Below are 21,493 nucleotides of genomic sequence, written 5' to 3'. Positions count from 1 at the left end.
CAGTGTGAGATGAGACGAGCCACGTGATGAGGGGGGAGGTCAATTCAGAGAGTAACTGGCAGCCAATCACGGAGGACTTTGACCTTTGAGTAGAATTGAGACATCAGAGAAAACAGTTTGGGACATAGAAATGACATGATCCAATTTACATTTTTTAAAAATCGCTCTGAGCAATGAGATCCTGCTGTACAGCACTGGGAACTGTATCGAGTCACTTATGATGGAGGATGATGGAGATAATGTGAGAACAAGAATGTATATATATGTATGTGGGACTGGGTCGCCTTGCCGTATGGTAGAAAACTGACAGAACACTGTAAACCAGCTATAATGGAAAAAATAAAAATCAGTTTAAAAAAAATCACTCTGCTCCTTGGTTGAAAACAGACCAATCAGACGCCTACTCCAACAGTCCAGGCAAAAGACGATGGCGGCTCAAACCCACACAGGAGCACTAGTGACGGTGAGGAGTGTGGTATTAGACTTGTGTGATGCGAGGTGTACAAGCAGAGTTAAGAATAATTCTCAAGCTTTGGCCTAAGAAGAGAACTGCCAACAACTATTATGGGACGGCGGGACTGGGAGAGAAGATCAGGACTTCAGTTTGAGATGTCTTAGACCTGCCAGGTGAGTTCCTGAGTAGAAAGCTGGATGTGTGAGTCTCAAGCCAGGGAGAGGTCTAAGCTGGAGATACCCATTTGAGACATTGTGACAACGATGAGATTATTATCTATAACTACTTCATTTGAGGTTTAAATTTGGTAACATACATAAAGCACTTAGCACAGCTGCTCCCATAGCATTAGTTAGAGAAAACCACATTCAGTGTTCATGTTCCTTAGATATCATACTTTCAATTTTCACCATTCCTTAGTGAGAAGACTCATGAAAGCTATGCAGTGTATACCTCACATCTAAGGCAACCTAAAGATACATTTCATTACCAAGTAATCTGCACTGACATTCTCACTCCATCCCTGACCCCCAACCATGTGAATTAGTTATCAAATGAATCAAAAAGGAAAGGATATGTGCAGAAATATCTTTTTATCCATCATTTGAGAATAAAACAGCAATCTCCCTTGACACCAAAATGAATTTAAAACATATAAATAGAATGGAAGCATTCCGTTTAAGAACTACTTACCCAATTCCAGCCTCTTCTGTAAATAAAAGGCAGAAGAAAAGCAATGAAGGTGAAGGCAGAAGTAGTGAGCATGAGCCCTCGATGCACCTGCAAGGGTGAAAGGACAAAATGAGGAGAGAGTCGGCTGTGTGGGAGAAAGGAGCTGGCGTCATGAGGATGATCATGGGATGAGATTCACGGAAGGCACGCATCTGACAACCTACTACAATGTGGGGTCAGTTAAAAAAAGAATTTGACTATATCACTGAACATTAAAGAAAAGCCTAAGCTGCCAACCTCATCATTCAAAAGCATCTGCCAAGGCCTCAGCTGCACAGAGCAGCTGGAACGGATATTTCACACATACTTACCTGCCGGGTCCATCATTGCCTTCCAAACATATTTTTACTAAGTTTCACCACCAAGCACAGTGCTTGGATACAATAAGACTACAAGGAAACAGAAGGTACTAGTTTCTGAGGAGTGTGGAATTTAATTGAGCTGAGAAGAGAAACACATTTGAAATGTATAATTCATTATCCAAATGAGAAGAATACTGAGCGTGAAAATGGGCCCTGCTCATTGATTATGCCAAGATAACCAGTGCAAACCAAAACCGTCCCAGAGAAAGTACGACATAGAGTCATCCATAAATATAGACATCATAGTTTTAGAGACAGTGGAGGAGTTCCCATTGTGGCGCAGTGGTTAACGAATCCGACTAGGAACCATGAGGTTGCGGGTTCGATCCCTGGCCCTGCTCAGTGGGTTAAGGATCCAGAGTTGCCGTGAGCTGCGGTGTAGGTTGCAGATGCGGCTCGGATCCCGTGTTGCTGTGGCTCTGGGGTAGGCCGGCGGCTACAGCTCCGATTAGACCCCTAGCCTGGGAACCTCCATATGCCGCAGGAGCGGCCCTAGAAAAGGCAAAAAGACAAAAAAAAAAAAAAAAAAAAAAAAAAAGACAGTGGAGAATTTGAGTTAGTAAAGAGGAGACAAAAAGAATTTTCCAGCTGGGAATATCCACCTGAGAAGATGAGAGAAAGCAATCAGAGGCAGACAGACAGGAAGGAGCAAGACATGCATCATGATAAAGAATAAATAAAAAGATTGACGCTGCCAGCCAATGGTGAGACATGATGTTAGAGAAGGTAAATCTTAAAAGCTATAAACGTATATGAAGTCTCAAGAACACCTTCTGATAAAGTCAAAACTGTTCCAATGAGGAGTATTTTTTTCCTACAAACAGACATGTACATTCTGTCTCGGCACATACTCATTGATCTTCCACTATGTGTGCAAAAAGCTATACCCCATGACAAATGAAAGGTTTGTTTTGCTTTGTCTTGAGGAGTATTTATTGACTCTTGCTAATGTTTCTATTTTTTTAAAAAACTGCCTCCTCATTCCATGGGAAGGAAGAACATGAAAAGGGACATGTTCAGTTTTTCTTCCCACCCACAGGGGAGATACGTGATGCTGACGGGTGAGCTAGGAATGGTCCGACACTTACTGGCCCCTAACCAGAGGACGCACTGCAGCTCTGCAATGTAGTAAGCACCCACCGTGTCTTTCTTCAGCGCTACAGCCTTCCCTGATCCACCTGTGCTCAGTGCAGTGGGCACATGCTCTTCTGCTCTCTTCCTCTGAAACTAGACATGGAACTCAAGATCCCTTGGGGCCCAGAGTCCATGTTACAAAGGAATGCACATGGCCGTGATACATTCTCCAATCCAGCCTGACCCTGCATAAAGCTGTCTTCATTTTGAGCTCCATCAAGCATCTTATATCTATTCTCAGTTGGTTAGGAAACCAAAGGGCAAAAAGAAGAAATTACAAGAGTTCCCGTCGTGGTACAGTGGAAACGAATCCGACTAGGAACCATGAGGTTGTGCATTCGATCCCTGGCCTCGATCAGTGGGTTAAGGATCTGGCATTGCCGTGAGCTGTGGTGTAGGGCGCAGAGGCGGGTCGGATCTGGCATTGCTGTGGCTGTGGTGTAGGCCGGCAGCTGTAGCTCCAATTAAACCCCTAGCCTGGGAACCTACATATACCAGGGGTGCGGCCCTAAAAAGCAAAAAAAAAAAGAAAGAAAGAAAGAATTTCAAAATTATAACTATGATCACAAAAAAATGCACATTTTCATATCTGTCACATTGCCATGTTCAAACAATATTGAAATTGCATTAAACTTTTTCTCCACCTACCTGAAACCATGCTGCATCACCAAATAAAGGCTTTGGCCAAACAGGTTTGAAGAACCGGGCGATCAGTACACCAATGCTAACGGTAGTCATCCATGCCACAAACATTAAGGCACCTACAGGTGGGGAAAGGCAATGGTTGACAACACAATCAAATTAAGCTGTTTCTTAAATGACCAAGCCAAATGCTCAGAAAATGTAAATAGCTAACAAAATACATTCAGCTGACACAGGCATAAGCTAAATATCAATGCTTTAACCACCACCACTGCTACTTGAATCGCTAACAGTTCCAAAGCTCTTATTTCATGCCGGGCACTGTCTCCAAGTGCTTTACATGCATTAATGGGATCATTCTTTACAACAATCCTATAAAGTAGTTACAATTATTATTCCAGTTTTGCTGGATGAGGAAGGAAAGCATAGGAAAGTTAAGTAACTTGGTCAAGGTCACAAAGTCAGAATTTGAACCCAGTCTGTTTCACTTAACTGTCTAATCATGATACTAATGCAGCCTGTCTGCAGTTACCTCAGAATCTTCTCACGTCTCACTCCAAAAAATGACAAAAAACCGTTAGGCACATTATTTCTGAATCCAGTTACTGTCAAACTAGAGCTACTAGTAAAAGCAAAATAACAACAACATAGATATTTTCAAGCTTAACTGTGATGACATTTATTAAAACTCTTCTAGAATAGACAACGCTGGAGAATATAAAAGAAATATACCAATTAAGAACAGTTCCGGAGGTTCCCATTGTGGCTCAGTGGTTAAAGAAGCCAACTAACATCCACAAGGATGCCAGTTTGATTCCTGGCCTCGCTCAGTGGGTTAAGGATCCGGCGTTGCCATGAGCTGTGGTGTAGATCGCAGACGAGGCTCGGATCCCGCGTGGCTGTGGCTACGGTGTAGGCCAGCAGCTAGAGCTCTGATTTGACCCCTAACTTGGGACCTTCCACATAGCAGGAGTGTGGCCCTAAAAAGACAAAAAAAAAAAAAAAAATTTCCCCTAACCAATACCTTTTTTTTTCTTTTTAAGGCCACAACTGCAGTATATGGAAGTTCCCAGGCTTGGGGTCGAATCGGAGCTACAGCTGACAGCTGCTGGCCTACACCACAGCCACAGGAACCCGGGATCTGGGCTGCATCTGCGATCTCCACCACAGCTTGTGGCAATGCCAGATCCCTGACCCACTGAGCAAGGCCAGGGATTGAACCTATATCTTCATGGATACTCACTAGATTTGTTTCCACTGCACCACAAGAGGAACTCCCCAAATACCAACATATTACAATAGTGTGGTATTGTATACACTTACACTATTCCCTACCTTTCAATCCCATTTTTTCAACAATAAGCTGAACTACTTTTAATGGAATCAACTTTTACCTATAGAACTAGAGCACATTAGAACCTCATTTCTAGGCTACTGATCTTCCAACTTGGTTCACCTCATCATCTTAAGTATATGATACCTAAATATAGCACTGAGAATTCTGTATACCTCAAATATTTGTACATTGATCAGTTCTTTAACAAAAAAAATTATCTTTGAATAAAGACTATCATTATAATTAAACAATCACGATCATAAACCACTCTTTTATTGGCATTTATTTTAATAAATGTCATAATTAAAGTCATAAAAGTTAAAATAATTAACTCAATGATACTCAATCCTGGCCACAGTTAGAAACAACTAGAACAACCCTCCTACACTGTTGATGGGAATGTAAATTGGTGCAGCCACTATGGAGAACAGTATGGAGGTTCCTTAAACTAAAAATGGAGTTACCATATGATCCTGCAATCCCGCTCCAGGGCATATATGCAGATAAAACTCTCAGTCAAAAAGATACATGCATCACAATGTTCACAGCAGCACTATTTACGGTAGCCAAGGCATGGAAGCAACGTAAATGTCCACAGACAGATGAATGAATAAAGAAGATGTTCTGTATCTACACAGCGGAATACTACTCAGCCATAAAAAAGAATGAAATGCCATTTGCATCAACACACATGAACCTAGAGATTATTATACTGGGTGAAATAAGTCAGACAAAGTCAAATATCACATAATATCACTTTTATGTGGAATCTAAAAAATAATAATAATATAAATGAACTTATTTGCAAAACAGAAATAGACTCACAGACATAGAAAATAAACTCATGGTTAACAAAATTCAGGGAAGGTGGGGAATAAATTAAGAGTTTGGGATTAGAAGATACATAGTGCTATATATAAAAGAGATATACAACAAGGATATACTATAGCACAGGGAACTAGATTAAGTATTTTGTAATAGCCTATAATGGAAAAGAATCTAAAAAAATAGTTTTATATATAACTGACTCACTTTGCTGTACACCTGAAACAGTGAAAACAACTATATTTCAATTTAAAAAAAGAAACAATTAGTGCACTTTTTTAAAATTATGGATGTTTTAAAAGCTCCACGGGTGATTTTAACATTGCAGTCAGGGTTAAAACTACTGATTCATCCCTACTCTCCATTCTTACTAAAAATAAGCATACATTAAGATAGAAAATGCTACCTGCAAATGTTCATGTGTAAACATATGTTCATAAGATTTATGAACATTTGCTAAATTACGCCCAGTACCATTCTCAATCTAGCCAGCACTAAATTTATTCCACAAAGTAGTAATACTACTACACATATAACTTACCATGAACCTTCAGTATGAGTAAAGAATGAGATCCTCCTATGTTCTTGGGAGAGCCTGTCACATTGTATTTTCCATATGTAATCAAAGGTTGTTTAGAATGCTTATGAATTCGACCTGAAATTTTTTTTTCAAATGAAGATAAATTAATTCCTCAGGAGAGAAGGAATGAAGAGACAATGGCATGGCATAGCAACAAAATCTCTTAAGGTAATAAAACACAAATAAATTTCAACAGCAATGACAAACATAAAATATTGTACATTGATTATAGTATATATTAATACATATGTATCCGTATATTAATATTATATACTATAACACATGGGGTAACATTTTTACATATAAAATTATATCTATGAGTACACAGAATTATTTCAAATAGTTTGTGTATGTGGGTATGTATGGGGGTATGTGTTCATTCTGGGAATATATCCTACAGAAATATGTACCTATTAAAGATATATGTACATGAATGTTCACAGAAACGTTTTTTCAGATGGCCAAAAAAAATTTAAATAAGCTAAATGTTCATCATTAGGAAAATGAGTAAATAAATTATGGACTATCCATTATTTTTAGAATATATGCAAGTATCCAAAGGATTTAAAGTAATTAAGAAATTTGATATGAAATATATATGAATCTTTGTCTCAAACAAATAAATATTAGAGTACATACTTCATCTTAATAATTTCCAAAAATAAGTATTTATACAAGACACAGGTTATACTATCTAAAATGAAACAAACGATTAACAAAAAAAAGTTAGGAAAAAATGGTCCAGCTAGATATTTATAAAACCACTCTATTGAAACAACTCTTGACTTACATAGAAAATCAAAATTAGGGAGTTCCCATTGTGGCGCATCAGAAACAAATCCGACTAGGAACCATGAGGTTTCAGGTTTGATTCCTGGCCTCACTCAGTGGGGTAAGCATCTGCCATTGCCGTGAGCTGCGGTGTAGATCGCAGACACAGCTCTGATCTGGCATTGCTGTGGCTGTGGTGTAGGCCAGAAGCTGTAGCTCCAATGAGGCCCCTAGCCTGGGAACTTCCATATGCTGCCAGTGCGGCCCTAAAAAAAGCCAAAAAAAAAAAAATCAAAATTAAAATTACAAGTCCCCTCAAAATGAATAACAATGAAGGTGCTTTACATCAAAATACATGCGATGCAATCAAAGTACTATTCAAAAGAAGTTTTTATCATCCTAAAAACATTTCCTTGGGGAGTTCCTGTCATGGCTCAGTGGTTAATGAATCCAACTAGGAACCATGAGGTTGCGGGTTCGATCCCTGGCCTTGCTCAGTGGGTTAAGGATCTGGTGTTGCCTTGAGCTGTGACGTAGGTCAAAGACACGGCTTGGATCTGGCATTGTTGTGGCTCTGGCACAACAGCTCCAATTAGACCCCTAGCCTGGGAACCTCCATATGCTGCGGGAGCAGCCCTAGAAAAGGCAAAAAGACAAAAAAAAAAAAAAAAAAAAAAAAAGAATTTCCTTGGGAGTTCCCGTCGTGGCTCAGTGGTTAATGAATCCGACTAGGAACCATGAGGATGCAGCTTCAATCCCTGGCCTTGCTCAGTGGGTCAGGGATCCGGCGTTGCATGAGCTATGGTGTAGGTTGCCGAAGTGGCTTATATCTGGCGTTGCTGTGGCTCTGTCATAGGCTGGCAGCTACGGCTCCGATTAGACCCCTAGCCTGGGAACCTCCATATGCCATGGCAGCAGCCCTAGAAAAGGCAAACACACACACACACACACACAAATTTCCTTAAAAAAAAAAAAAAGTATTGAAGCAATCATTTCATTCAAGGTGCATTTAAAACAACAAAATACAACCTATCAAACCAGAAAGAAAAATTGATTAAAAATAAAAGTAGAAGTTAAGCTAACAAGTCTAAAAATGAGAAGAATCAAGTTTGTAAAAGGCCATAAAAATCAATTGAGTTTTTGGCAAATCTGACCACAGATAAAAAGAATATCAGAGTTCCCTTTGTGGCTCAGTGGTTAACGAATCTGACCAGGAACCATTAAGTTGCGGGTTCAATCCCTGGCCTTGCTCAGTGGGTTAAGGATCCAGTGTTTCCGTGAGCTGCGGTGTAGGTCGCCCACTCAGCTCAGATCTGGTGTTGCTGTGGCTCTGGCACAGGCCAGAAGCTACAGCTCCTATTCAATCCTTAGCCTGGGAACCTCCATATGCCGTGGGTGCAGCCCCAGAAAAAAAAAAGACAAAAAAAAAGAAAGAAACATCACAAACAATATCAGAAATGAAAATGGTAACATAACCACTGATCCAGAAGATATTCTTTAAAATTACATGAAAATGCTATAACAATTTTAAGTCAACCAAAATACTTCAAAATCTAAATGAAATGGATGAATTTCTGAGAAAATCTAGAATTATAAAAATTGATCAAAGTATTAGTAACTCCGAAGAATAATAATAAAATTTTATTTAATTAGTCAAATAGTTCCTTCCCTAAAAGCTTAAACTGTTACGTGATGAGTTCTATCACACCATTAAAAAAATGTTTTAACTTGAATGTTTACTGTGGTAAAGAAATGTGACCATATTCAGGTATGTGCTTTCTGAATGCTTCAACCGCCTATCTCTGAGCACTGTTGACAGCCACAGAAGAGAATTACCTACAGAAAGGTGGTGGTGGGGGAACAGCAGTTATAAAAAGAAGAGAAAGATAATGATGTGCTTAGCTTACAGCAGATGTAAGGTTATCAAGAAAAGTGAGTAGAAAACAGAAAACTGAAAAGTTATTTGAAATCTAAAAATGTTAAGCAATTTCCCCTATATCTTATTTTTGATAACTTTTGCTAGAGCACTTTTGCATATTTGGGTGGAAAGAGTAGTTAATTTTTCTGTTCTTATCAGTAATGTAGTATCTTTCCAAGCTTGGCATCATCTTAGGAAACATCCAAAGCTTCTGACTCAGCTTGATGTTCCCTCTGAGCTTTTAGGCTGCCACCAACAAATGCCTCCTGAGCACCAAGCTTGCCCCAGATGACGGGATTTTACATTTACATGAGCTACAGAGATTATACGATTGCTTTGAAAAAAAAAAATGGTTTCAACCTCACAAAGCCTCACTGCTTTTAAGCAGAGTGCAACTTATAAATGATCCACACATATTTGACTAGAAAACAGACAAGACAATGAGGTAGGTGGTAACTGTACTTTGTTCCCCAATACAAGGGAACTGGAGAGTGAATTCTCTGAAGCAGTAATATCTAGGCTTGTTTTTTTTTAGGTTTGGTTTTGTTGCTTTGCATTACACCAGTTTTTTTAAAACTGTGTCTCTGACATACATATTTTTGTTAATAAACATATTCATGCACTATTGTTTTAATACATTATGAAGAGTATTAAAACATAAAATTTTAGAGATAAAATAAACCTAAAGAGAAAGTTCTAGTATTGTTCTCTGTATCGCCTAGATTACCTTACAACATGTACACCTTGGTTGGGAGAACATGTCCTAGATCAGTAAGTTATCAAACCACAGTATGCAGAACAATCACCTGAAATGCTTGTTAAATGCAGATTCCACAGGTGATCAGTAGGCACATGAAAAGATGCTCAACATCACACTAGTTATTAGAGAAATGCAAGTCAAAACTACAGTGAGGTATCACCTCATACTGCTCAGAATGGCCAGTGTCAAAAGTCTACAAATAATAAATTCTGGAGAGGGTGTGGAGAAAAGGAACCCTCCTACACTGTTGCTGGGAATGTAAACTGGTGCAGTCACCATGGAGAATAGTGTGGAAGTTCCTAAAAAAAATTAAAAATAGTTACTATGATATCCTGCGATCCCACTCCTGGGCATTTACCCAGAAAAGACAAAAACCCAATTCAAAAAGACCCCAATGTTCAAAGCAGCACTATTTACAATAGCCAAGACATGGGAGCAGTCTAAATGTCTACAGACAGGTGAATGGATAAAGAAGATGTGATACATATATACAATGCAATATTACTCAGACATAAAAAAGAATGAAATAATGCCATTTGCAGGAACATGGGTGGACCTAAAGATTACTATACTACATGAATGAAGTGAAATAAAGACAAATATCCTATGATATCACTTATATACGGAATCTAAAAAAACTAGATAAATAAGCATACTTATAAAACAAAAATAGACTCACAGACAGAGAAAAACTTATGGTTACCCAAGAGGAATAGGTGAGGGGAAGGATAAAATAGGTGTTAGGAGTTGGGGATTAACAGATACACACAACTACATATAAAAAAGATAACCACCAAGGACCTACTGTACAGCACAGGGAACTGCATTTTATATCTCATAGTAATCTATAATGAAAAGAATCTGAAAAGGAGATATGTATATATGTATGCATAACTCAATCACTTTGATGTACACCTGAAACCAACACAATATCGTAATTCAACAACAGCAATTTAGTGGGTCTGGGATGAAGTTCAGGAACCTGCATTTTGAGCAGTCACTCCAGGTGGTTCTGAAGAAGGTGGTCTGAGCCCCACAATTTATGAAATACCACAAAGGACAAGACAGAAACCCTCTACCATGCCAAGAGCATGGCAACATCAGCAGGAGCAGGAGATAAAACAATATTCTTCTGCACATCTATTATCCACAAAGGAGGTTTTTCCGGATAAATGTAAGAACTATCACTTAAAACATTGTTTCCATCAGAAAATGCATTCCAATTTCTACAGTGCTGGCCTAAGAAGAAATTTTTGGCATCACCATAGACTTAAAAACACGCATAACTTATTGTACAACAGAATTCATCCATTTAAATAAAACTGCTTTTCTTTTAAAGTATAAGCCTTTCAAGTATAAAAATTTTTAAAGTATAAATGCTAACTGTTAAACCCCCTAGCGATTTAAGTCATTGAGTCAATGAGCTTTTGTGGAGCAGCTATAAGACACTGGGCACCAAAGGAAGCAGTCTGATAGAATAGAAATGAAGCAGGAGACAGAGAGGTCCCAGACTGAACAACCGTAATCTGTTCCCTGTGGACAGGTAACTGCAAGGTAAGAGCTGCATCCTGTTTGGATAAAAGATAGAGACCATCTATTTCCCATCCTTGAGGTCAAGGAGACCTCCGGAACTACGCACTGGCAGACAGGTGGTCAGAGAAAGGAGGGCACCAGACCATAGTACGTCCTGTCAACCTCCCAGAGACCCTTGTGCTGGAATCCATCCTGGCTAAAAGGTGTGCGTGCACACAGGGGAGTTCCTGAGTCCAGACAAAGCCAGATGAAGCAAAACGATTGGCCAGAGGAAGCCCACAAGGACTGCCCCTATACAAGAGATTTAAATGACCTCCAAAGCACGTGTTGCTCCTCTTCCTCCCTTGCTCTTTCTCTCTTTCCCGCTCCCCCACCAGCCTGCCTGTGCCTGTATTTTCTCCACACCTGTCTCCTCTTCCTTCCCCCTTTAAATAAACACTTAATTGCCTCACTACCCTCAGTCTCTTTGCCGAATTCTTTCTCCAAAGGGACAATGTTCCCGGGACCTACGTCAAGTGGTTAAGGTTCAGCATTCTCACCCGACAGCCACGGGAGAAAAGACAGAGCAACACTTTTGTAATTGGAACAAAATTGGGCTTAATTCCTGACTCTGCTAGTTTGATTTTGAACAAGTTTCTTTGCCTTTCTAGGCTCCAGTTCTCTTATCTCTACAATGTGAAATACAATTTCTATCTGCAAAGCCTCTGTGAGGAATAAATGAAATGTACGTAACATATAATAAATGAAAGCTGCAATAACGAAGGAGTTCCCACTGTGGGGCAACAGGATCAGCATCGTCTCTGGAGCGCTGGAATCTGATTCCCAGCCCAGGAACTCCATATGCTGTGGGGTAGAAAAAGGGGGAAAAAAAGCAGTAACACAATTACCTGTACTTTAGTAATACCTGTTTTAAAAACACAAATATTTGACTGTTTCCTCATTAAAAAATGTACGTCCTACATTTTCCATGTTTGAAAGTATTGAATGTGTGGGTTCTGAGGTCACAAAGTTTAGGTTCAAATTCCAATTCTACCCTTTACTTGTGTGGACAAATGACTTAACCTCTCTAAGCCTATTTCCTCCCATATAAAATAGGGATAATAACAGTACATATCTAGTAAAGGTTTCTATGAAGATAAAAATGAAAAGCAATGATAGCACTGAGCCAATAACCGGCATATAAGTACCAAGTCATTTTTACTCATTTTTAGCATTTAGCCATATTTGCTACTGCAAGTAAGAATACACAATTTGACTAAGATAACCAAACACATCGCCTACAACTAAATATGCAAATATTCCTAAATTTTCTCTAACACTGAGTAGATATTTTACAGTGCTTTAAAATCTTTTAAATCTCTACCTATAGTAGAAAATCTAAGCCATATCACAGAATCCAAACTACTATATATAAAATAGATAAACAACATTAAGTCCTACTGTATAGCACAGGGAACTATATTCAGTATCTTGTAATAAACTATAATGGAAAAGAATCTGAAAAAGAAGGTATGTGTGTGTGTATGCATATAATAGTGATTTAGTTATACATATATATACACACACATATATGTATGTATATGTATAACTCAATCACTTTGCTGTACCCCAAAAACTAACACAACATTGTAAATCAACTATACTTGAATAAAAAAATAAACCATATGATAGAACACGCAAAGCTTTCCACAATTTTGCCTACACCACATTCCCTCCCCCTTTAGCCCACTGCCATTCCCCCATTCCACATGCCCAGCCTGTCACCATTTTCAAAGTAGGCCAGATGCTCAAAGTTTGGGGTAGTATTATCCCCAGGGAGATGAGTCAAGAAATATTACACTACCTTGACACTTGTTCTTCAAAACATCATTTGCCAAGACTTGAAACAAAATATAATTCTTATTAATATGTGTTGCAGGACCTACCCAGGCAGTTTTAAGGATAAATTAGACATTCAAACTCATAAAACTACCTTAGGCTACACTTGGCATCAGACTGACCACGGATGTGGAACAGGAACCAGAGCACACGTGCAAGGCACCATGAAGCATTCTTTTTCAATGGGAGGTCTTGGCAGAAGTTTACTCGGCTGCCCAGGAGCTATTCTCTTTAACCCCCTCCACCTCCCTGGAGAAAGCTCAGTCCAAGGAGATGAGATTCATATAGGACAGGTCATCCACAAGAGCCCATATCTCTTACAGTAACCCCAAAGTCCTGCTTCTAGCATCCCTTCAAGAGATCTGCCAATGTCACTACACTCAGGGAACCCTGAAGATACAGCTTCTTACCAGGTATTTACAGTTTCTTCCAGATCCAAAGGCAGTTTACCAACCAGAAATCACTTCCGCCCTAAGCGTATTACCTTATAACATAGTTGACAATACCTTTACCTAATTTCCAGAGAAGCAAAGTTAGAAGGTCAACCAAAGTCAGATTGTCAGGCAAAAAAGGAAGAGGGTTTAATAATGCTTCAGCCACAAATGCATATCTTAAAAAGAGCAACTGCAGTAGGCTCTCCTTAAAAGGAGGGATATGGGGAAAGTTGAGGGAAAAAAATACGAAGATAATTTTTTTGAATATACTTACCATCATCAGCTGCACCACCTGCTAGAAATATGTAGTAGCTAGCGTTTAGATCGAATCTATTCTTCACCCCAGGAAGGGTAATGTTTCTTCTGAAAGAACACTGCATGACACCATCTGCCAACCTCCAAGCCATATCCTCAAGAGAATCCTGCAAACACACACAATGGGTCTTCTCAGCACTTTCCAAAAATGTGCTAAAAATAAGATATGATCAAAATCCTGGCCTGTTCAATTTCCTTTCCCTAAGATCCTCTGTGCATGTTTTGTCTTCAATGTCATTGTTTTTCTACTTCCTCTTTGAAAAGTACAAGAAACACATTCTTCCAGTTTATTTATCTTTATCCCATTTGGCAAAAATAGCATTTTTACTACCTAGGTTAGAAACTTTTGGCAGATGCACTAACTCCATATGGCCACTAACACATGATCAGAAACAATGAAGAAACAATTAGCAAGTAGTACCCTAGTAGCCAAAATGCAACATGCAACTGGGGAGAAGTTTCAACCCCATGAGAAAGTTATGCTGAGAACATAATGCATCATTACATAACAGTACTGCTCTATCAGAGCTCACTTACTTCTCAATTGCTGTGTGAAAATGACACTTCTCTACCAGAAATAGGCCACCTTTGGCACAGGTGCCAACAATGGGCACTTAAGACAACTGCCTAAGACACTAAACCGGTCTCCACCACATGTGCACCTCTTTCTCACCAGTCAAGAAATTGTGTAACTAACCGAGTTCCTGTTGTGGCTCAGTGGTTAACAAATCCGACTAAGAACCATGAGGTAGTAGGTTCGATCCCTGGCCTTGCTCAGTGGGTTAAGGATCCAGTGTTACCATGAGCTGTGGTGCAGACACGGCTCAGATCCCATGTTGCTGTGGCTCTGGCGTAGGCCAGCGGCTACAGCTCGGATTCGGCCCCTAGCCTGGGAACCTCCATATGCCTCGGGTGTGGCCCCAGAAAAGCCAAAAGAAAAAGAAAAGAAATTGTGCAACTAACCTAAGCTTCTTCTTAAAAATCTGTCTGTAAGGCTTTTGAAAAGGGGCTGATGCTTGACCCTCTTAACAAACCACAAAATATTTTTTATAAGATGAAACAAAAAAGACACAAGCAAGAATTCATCTTTTCCTAAAAGAGGTAATTGTTTTATGCTTTCTAAGATAGAAAAGGGGCGTGGTGACTACAGTTAATAATAATGTATCAAAACAGCATAGACATATACATATACGAATACACAGCTAGATAGACAGAGGTTGCAGAAAGGTTTCTCCCAGGCTACCATAAGAAATGAACCCTGCTGCCGGGCCCCTGCTTGGTCCCTGCTGCCAACTGCAGGTTTGGAATGTATCTTGCACCACAGCCATGCCTCTGTCGGCTGCACAGCCAGAAAGCAGACTGCCCAGATGGAGATTCCAGAATTTTCACACCTACCTTAGAGTCCATTATAGGGTGACTTCGCCCTGTCAAACGGGAAGGTTGTATGTGCACAATCTGGTCTTCACGAATACACATATAAGCATCATCATCACCCTGAAAAACAAGCGCAAATGAGAAAAAGTTCAAGGAAATGCCAACACTCCATTTCTTAGAAAAAGTCCCTGATGAAATCAAATAATAACTGATACCTTTAAAACATAATTTACTGACTCGATCTTAAGGATACTATAAATTCTAGAGAATCGGCTGTCTGACATATTAATTAAAAATGATTTTGCTATAATGCAATACAATTTCAGTGTGAAAAACAGATTCAAAGAGACATAGAACAAGGTTATATGTCCAGAATCCACACCAACTGAACACCATTGTTAATGCTTTCATATATATTCATCGAAACCTATTTGTATGTATAACCTATTTTTCTCCCCAAATGGGAAAATACACAGTTTTGTTAACTTTTTTCACTAAACTTTTCCTAAACATTGTTCTGGATGCTTATTTTTAAGTAAATGTGTCCTACAAATTTTCATAACTGTAAGTACACTGCATTATATTGGGTTGGGGGGGTAATTTTTAAGATGAAAGATCCTATAATCAAACATTGTTAATACTATACACACTTAATAGAATTACTACTACGTATTGAGACCAAACTGTCCAAGCTCAAGGGGGCATTCATTGTCAGTCTAATCCTTATCCATCCTTTAGTTTCCAATATTCCTTACCTCTAGAAGTTCAACATGACTTAAAGTGACTATCAGAGTATCTTTAAAGTACCGTTAAGTCATGGTACAAATGGATAATCTGGATTTTAAGTTATTTATATAGTTTGGGTTCTTCTGTTTATTCTAAATTTTCCCCACAAACTACCTAACAAGGCCTTTTATGTGCTTTAGTCACTAAATTGCTTATCAAGATCTAAGACTAACCAGTTATAAAAATTTTTGCTGTAAATACTAATGTGATATCCTAACTTTTTTATTTTTTAAAGTTTCATTTTTGAGAAGTCTCAAGCTCATAATCTCCGTAAAGCCATTATCCCCTGTTACACCTCTTGCATTCAAATTAGAATAAGCACAACTCAAAATAAGAAATTTGGAGTCAGCAGAAGTTGACCATGGTAAATCAACTGTAGTTTAATAAAAAAAATTAAAAAAAAAAAAAACAAATTTGGAGTCATCATAGCCTAATGCAGGAGTCTATGCACCATAACACACAGACCAACTTCAGCCTGATGCCTGTTTTTTGTGCAGGCCACAGGCCAAGGATGGTGTTTACACATCTAAATGTCTTTTTTTAATTAAAAGAATAACATTTCATGACCGTTAAAAATATATTAAATCCAAATTTCAGTGCCAGTAAATAATTTTATTGGAATACATCCATACCTACTAATTCACGGACCACCTATGGCTGCTTTAGCTCTGCGACAACAGCTGCGTGGCTGCTGCAGAGACCATGTGGCCAACAGATTCTAAAGTAGTTGCTATCTGGACCTCTCCAGAAAAAGTGGAATCTGATTTAAATAGTATGTTTTCTAGAATGTTTATCATTAATGGGGCGTAGGAACTTTGTTGTTACTTTAAACAAAATTTAATATAACAAACTAGTTGATTTTTGAGGCAAACCGATGATAAGAAGTCGACTAACTCATCAAGGCAGCCCTCCCACATACTGGAGGGAGGATGGCGAGGCAGGGGAGGTCACGCTCAGTTCTCACTTCTCTACTACGAGGGTAAGAGAAGGTGCCAGGACAACCCTGGGCTCCAGGCAGGTGTAGAAACAACAAATGTGGAGTGTGAAAGGGCACATATAATGATGTCCAACCAAATTCCTGGATGGGATAGAACCTTTTCCCCCTGTTTGTTGTTCTCAATTCAAATGTTTAGACTGAATTCTATGAGGAAATATTATGTGGATCTTGTGGGAGAAATAAAGATAACTACATAGTTCGTACAGTCAAAGCCTACCGTTTTTGGTTTTTGGTTTCAATGGCCGCACTGGCAGCATATAGACGTTCTGAGCCAGGGACTGAATCCAAACCACAGGTAGGGCAATGCCAGATCCCTTAACATGGCACTGGGCTGGGGATTCAACCAATGCTTCCACAGTGACCCGAGCCACTGCAGTCTCACTGTGCCACAGTTAGGAACTCCCAAAGACTATGTTTTAACAGAGTAGACAGTTTAAATAGTGTATGAAATAGGACAAAACAGAGAATTAAACAAAGTGCTACAGAAAGACAATTTAGGCAGGGTCAAAGGGCTAAAAAGCCTTCTCAGAAGACAATATTAACCAGGCCTTGGGGGGGGGAAAGACATTTATATGTGGATAAGGTAAAACTGTGATTAAGGAAAAAGTTTCCCAAACTGAGGAACTTCCAGGACTAAATATATAGAAATATAAAATATATATGTAACTGTTAGAAAACAGGCAGTTTTGTTAGCCAAAACAGATATAGGGTGGACTTCCCGTTGTAGCTCAGTGGTTAACAAACCCAACTAATATCCATGAAGATGCGGGTTTGATCCCTGGCCTTGTTCAGTTGGTTAAGGATCCAGTGTTGCCATGAGCTGTGGTATAGGTCACAGACATGGCTTGGGTCTGGCATTGCTGTGGCGTAAGCTGGCAGCTACAGCTCCGATTAGACCCCTAGCCTGGGAACCTCCACATGCCGCAGGTGCGGCCCTTTAAAAAAAAAAAAAAAAAAAAAAAAAAAAAACAGATATAGGGTAAGGCCAGAAACACCAACAAGGAATTTGAAGAGTTCTGAAAGTCATGCCATAGGAAAAAAAAAAAAAAAAAAAAAAAAATGCCCTATAACTACTAAAGGTTCACCAATGGCTTTGAGGGCTAGGACTAAAATTATCTCAAATTTGGTCAAAATTTTAACCTGAATCTATTGTAAAAATTGTGAGACGGTCTACAAAACAACTGGCCTTAAAAAAAAAAAAATCAAGAAAAAAGGTAGAGTTAAATTGTTCTAAAATAAAAGAGATTAAGGACATAAAACGATTAAATGCCTTGAGTGATAACTAATGAGATCTAGATCAGAAATTCAAAAGTATATATGCGTGACCTTACTGTGGAAACTGGAATATAGACTGCATAAAATGATTATGCCACTGTGATAGAGAGATTATGATAATTGGAGGAGAATGTCTTTCTGAAGAGACACATGCCGAAAACTAGATAGAAAATGTCATGGTATCTACAACTTGACTTTCACATAGGTCAGGGGAAAAGTGTGTGTTTATATTCAGCAATTAAGTTAATCTACACACAAACACACAGATTGTTGTACTACTTCCTGGTGCTTACTAGTACTTGTACTTATTAGTCTCAAATTTCATATAGGTTTAAACCTTTCAAAACAAAAAGGTGGAGTGGGGGAGAGAACGAAGAACCTGAGAAGTGAATAAAAAAGAGAAATGGAAACCACAAAGCATCCTCGAGCACCAGAGAAGGTGGCAGGAGCAACGGACGAGATGGTCCATATATTGCCTAGGACAGTATCCGACAAGAAGCAAGGAATCAAGGAATCGGTAACAGTAATTAATTATTGCTGTTGATCACCAAGCATGAAAAACACAAGAAGAGGAGGGTAGATAATAAACTCAGCATTACAGAGGATGCTCTGTGTTGTCCGGAACACTCATCTGGAAGAGACCACCCCACAGCTGGAAATCCCAATCTGGACACACACAAGAGAAGTCGGGATGGGAGCACTCTGGAACAGGAGTGTGGAGAAACTACTTCTAGAATAAGACAGCAGTGGGCAGGAGAAGGCAGAGAACAGAAGCAAGTATACTTGTACACTTTATCTCATTTGGCAAAATATCTGAGATGAGCGAGATGTGTGTGCTTTGAAATTTGGTTAAAATTCAAATATTCGCAAATCATTGTTAACAAAAATATGGAAAGTTGTACTTTCGTCAATTTCAGTGATGAGGTCTGATGCCAAAACAAATGCTATCATTAACTTTCCAACTGAAAAATGGTATAATTTTAGGCTATCTAATCAGTATTCATAACATCAGACAAATTCAGTACTTAAATTTACATAACCTACTGATAAGAAATATGTCATAAAAATATCCTAAAAATTTTAAATAACCAAAAATAGAAATAACTACTTTAAAAATATTTTTTGATGATGATTTATTTCCCCCAGTCTAGGCAAACAGGTGTACAGATGATTTTAATCATTAAATAGGATTGCTCTGTAAATCAACTGCACCTGCATAACTAAGTCTTTTTTTATAAACATTTTTGATGAGTACTATACTAGAAACATAAGATTTCTAAGTAAGATAAATATATCTTGAATCAGAGATAAATGCTTTTGTGCCATCTATGCCCACAACTCAGAGGAGAAATCACTGGTCTACTTGTAGGCTCCTCATCACAACACTCACTGCAATCCTCTTGCTGTAGGATTTTATGTGACCAGAAAAGAAATGTGCTAGTATACTATTTCATGAGGGTTGGCTATAAAGCGACTAGATGGTCTTTATTTCAGGGACTAGAACACATAACTAAATGTGTACTCTTCCTCAGACATGAACCTTAAGGAAATTACACATTTATTCCAACAAGGCTACCACTGTTAATCCATGCTGGACTCATCTTCAAAATTTCCTTCCTAACCAGTCCTACTCACACAGGTACTACCACCATCATTCCTTATTGCTTTATTTTATTTTTATTTTTTATTTGTTACCCAGACTCCTAATACACCTCGTGCCCCCAACTTGGTTTGTTTTTGCCAGAACAGAGAATACCCTAAAGAACATGCTGCAGGTCTAATGGTAATTACAAAAGGGAAGTGGGGGAAATGTTTTGAACAACTGTAACATCATATGAACAAGTAAAATTTCCCATAAAAGCAATTCTAAAAGAGAGTCATGATTTCTTACATGTTATTTTTAGACATATCTGCTAGCCTATGACATCTCTGTTATCTCACAGGTTTAAGGTATGCCCCCTGCTGAACGAAAACGGTAACGAGTGCACTGTGGACCTAGAGAGTGAAATACACAGGTCATGTCGTATATTGCAATGGCATCCCTTAAAAAAAGGTACTGTGGCTTCCTGCAATATTTACAGCCAGCCTAAAAAGGACCACTGCAATCAGCATGCACTTTTAAGGAAAATATTTCTTCTTCTATCACAGAACCTTAGAGTTCCTTTTTTTTTTTTTTTCTTTTTTTTAATATGATTTCCTGGAATTCCTGCCATGATGCAGGAAGTTAAGAATCTGACTACAGCAGCCTGGAGTGCTGTGGAGGTGGAGGTGCGATCCCCTGCCAGGAGTGGTGGGTTAAAGGATCCGGTGTTGCCACAGCTGCAGTATACTTCACAGCTGCAGCTCAGATTCAATCCCTGGCCCTGGAACTTCCATACACCACAGGTGTGGCCATAAAATTAAATTTAAAAAAAAAAGGGGAATTATCATTTCCAAATAAAAGTGATATTAGGTTTAAAACCTGACAAAAACTCTCAAGACTTCTTGGGTTTGCAAATGTGGAAGCTCGAGGCTTTCTCCATTTGAGGCCTTTGCCCCCACCATGGCCAGCTCTACTTGAACACGACTGATGCAAGTCGTAGACTTTTTCACCCCATTTTTTCAAGTTTTATGGAAGTATAGCTGATTTACAGTATTGTGATAATTAATTTCTGCTGCACAACAAAATGATTCGGTTATACATGTACACATATCCATTCTCTTTCAGATTCTCTTCCCACACTGATTATCGCAGAATATCGGGTACAGTTCCCCGTGCTGCACAGCAGGCCCCCCTGTTCCTCCTCCTCCCTGGGAGATCAGAAAGCTACTGCAGCACCCTGCTCTCCACACCACAGCACGAGACTGCCACCTACAGAGCCTTTCCACCCACTCAGTGCTACGCAAGGAGAGGGACAATCAAGTGAAAGTCAGTGCTGCCTGCCTTCTGCAGACCTGGTAAAGAATCCATTTATACCTGGACACATCCGTTTTAATTCTCTGTCTGAAAAATATGCCAGTGACCATCAAAATGGGGCAATGATGGCAGCAACCCAGGCTGTAACTGCTGGCCCCTTGCGAAAACTAGCAGTTGAAAAGCATCACAAACAATATGAGATTTTATGCAGAGCAACTTTTTCTTTTTCTGACTGTGCCCGAGGCATGAGGAAGTTTCTGGGCCAGGGATCAAACTCTCACCACAGCAGTAACACTGGATCCTGAACCCACTGAGACACCAGGAACTCCCAGAGTAACTTTTCCTTAACTTCGTTTCCTCCTTTAGCACAGAGGTAGAAAGACAGAGGTAGCAGAAAGACAAAGCGGCAAATCCAATGGAAATCAAATGATTTTCCCTACATTCCTCAGGACAGCCTTGTTCTTAGAGGTGTGTAACTGCCCAACTCAAAG

General features: G+C 39.1%; 1 protein-coding gene across 10 annotated transcripts in view; it reads right to left on the bottom strand.

Moving 5' to 3' along the window:
• FRRS1 (ferric chelate reductase 1) overlaps window positions 1-21,493 on the bottom strand; it is a 114,507-nt gene that overhangs the window by 22,151 nt on the left and 70,863 nt on the right. For all 10 annotated transcript variants that reach the window (XR_002343004.1, XM_021088478.1, XM_021088483.1 and 7 more), the window contains 5 exons: window positions 15,070-15,168; window positions 13,634-13,781; window positions 6,027-6,140; window positions 3,331-3,443; window positions 1,148-1,234 (listed from right to left, as the gene is read on the bottom strand). Coding sequence is in view for 9 of the 10 variants with exons in the window: in XM_021088478.1 (XP_020944137.1) it covers window positions 1,148-1,234; window positions 3,331-3,443; window positions 6,027-6,140; window positions 13,634-13,781; window positions 15,070-15,168 (561 nt within the window). In the remaining variant the exon portion in view is untranslated. The remainder of the gene's footprint in view (window positions 1-1,147; window positions 1,235-3,330; window positions 3,444-6,026; window positions 6,141-13,633; window positions 13,782-15,069; window positions 15,169-21,493) is intronic.

This window comes from Sus scrofa, chromosome 4 (genome assembly GCF_000003025.6).
Source record: "Sus scrofa isolate TJ Tabasco breed Duroc chromosome 4, Sscrofa11.1, whole genome shotgun sequence".
NCBI classification, from domain to species: Eukaryota; Metazoa; Chordata; class Mammalia; order Artiodactyla; family Suidae; genus Sus; species Sus scrofa.
The sequence above is the reverse complement of the archived record's forward strand: the minus strand, read 5'-3'. Positions and strand labels throughout refer to the sequence as shown.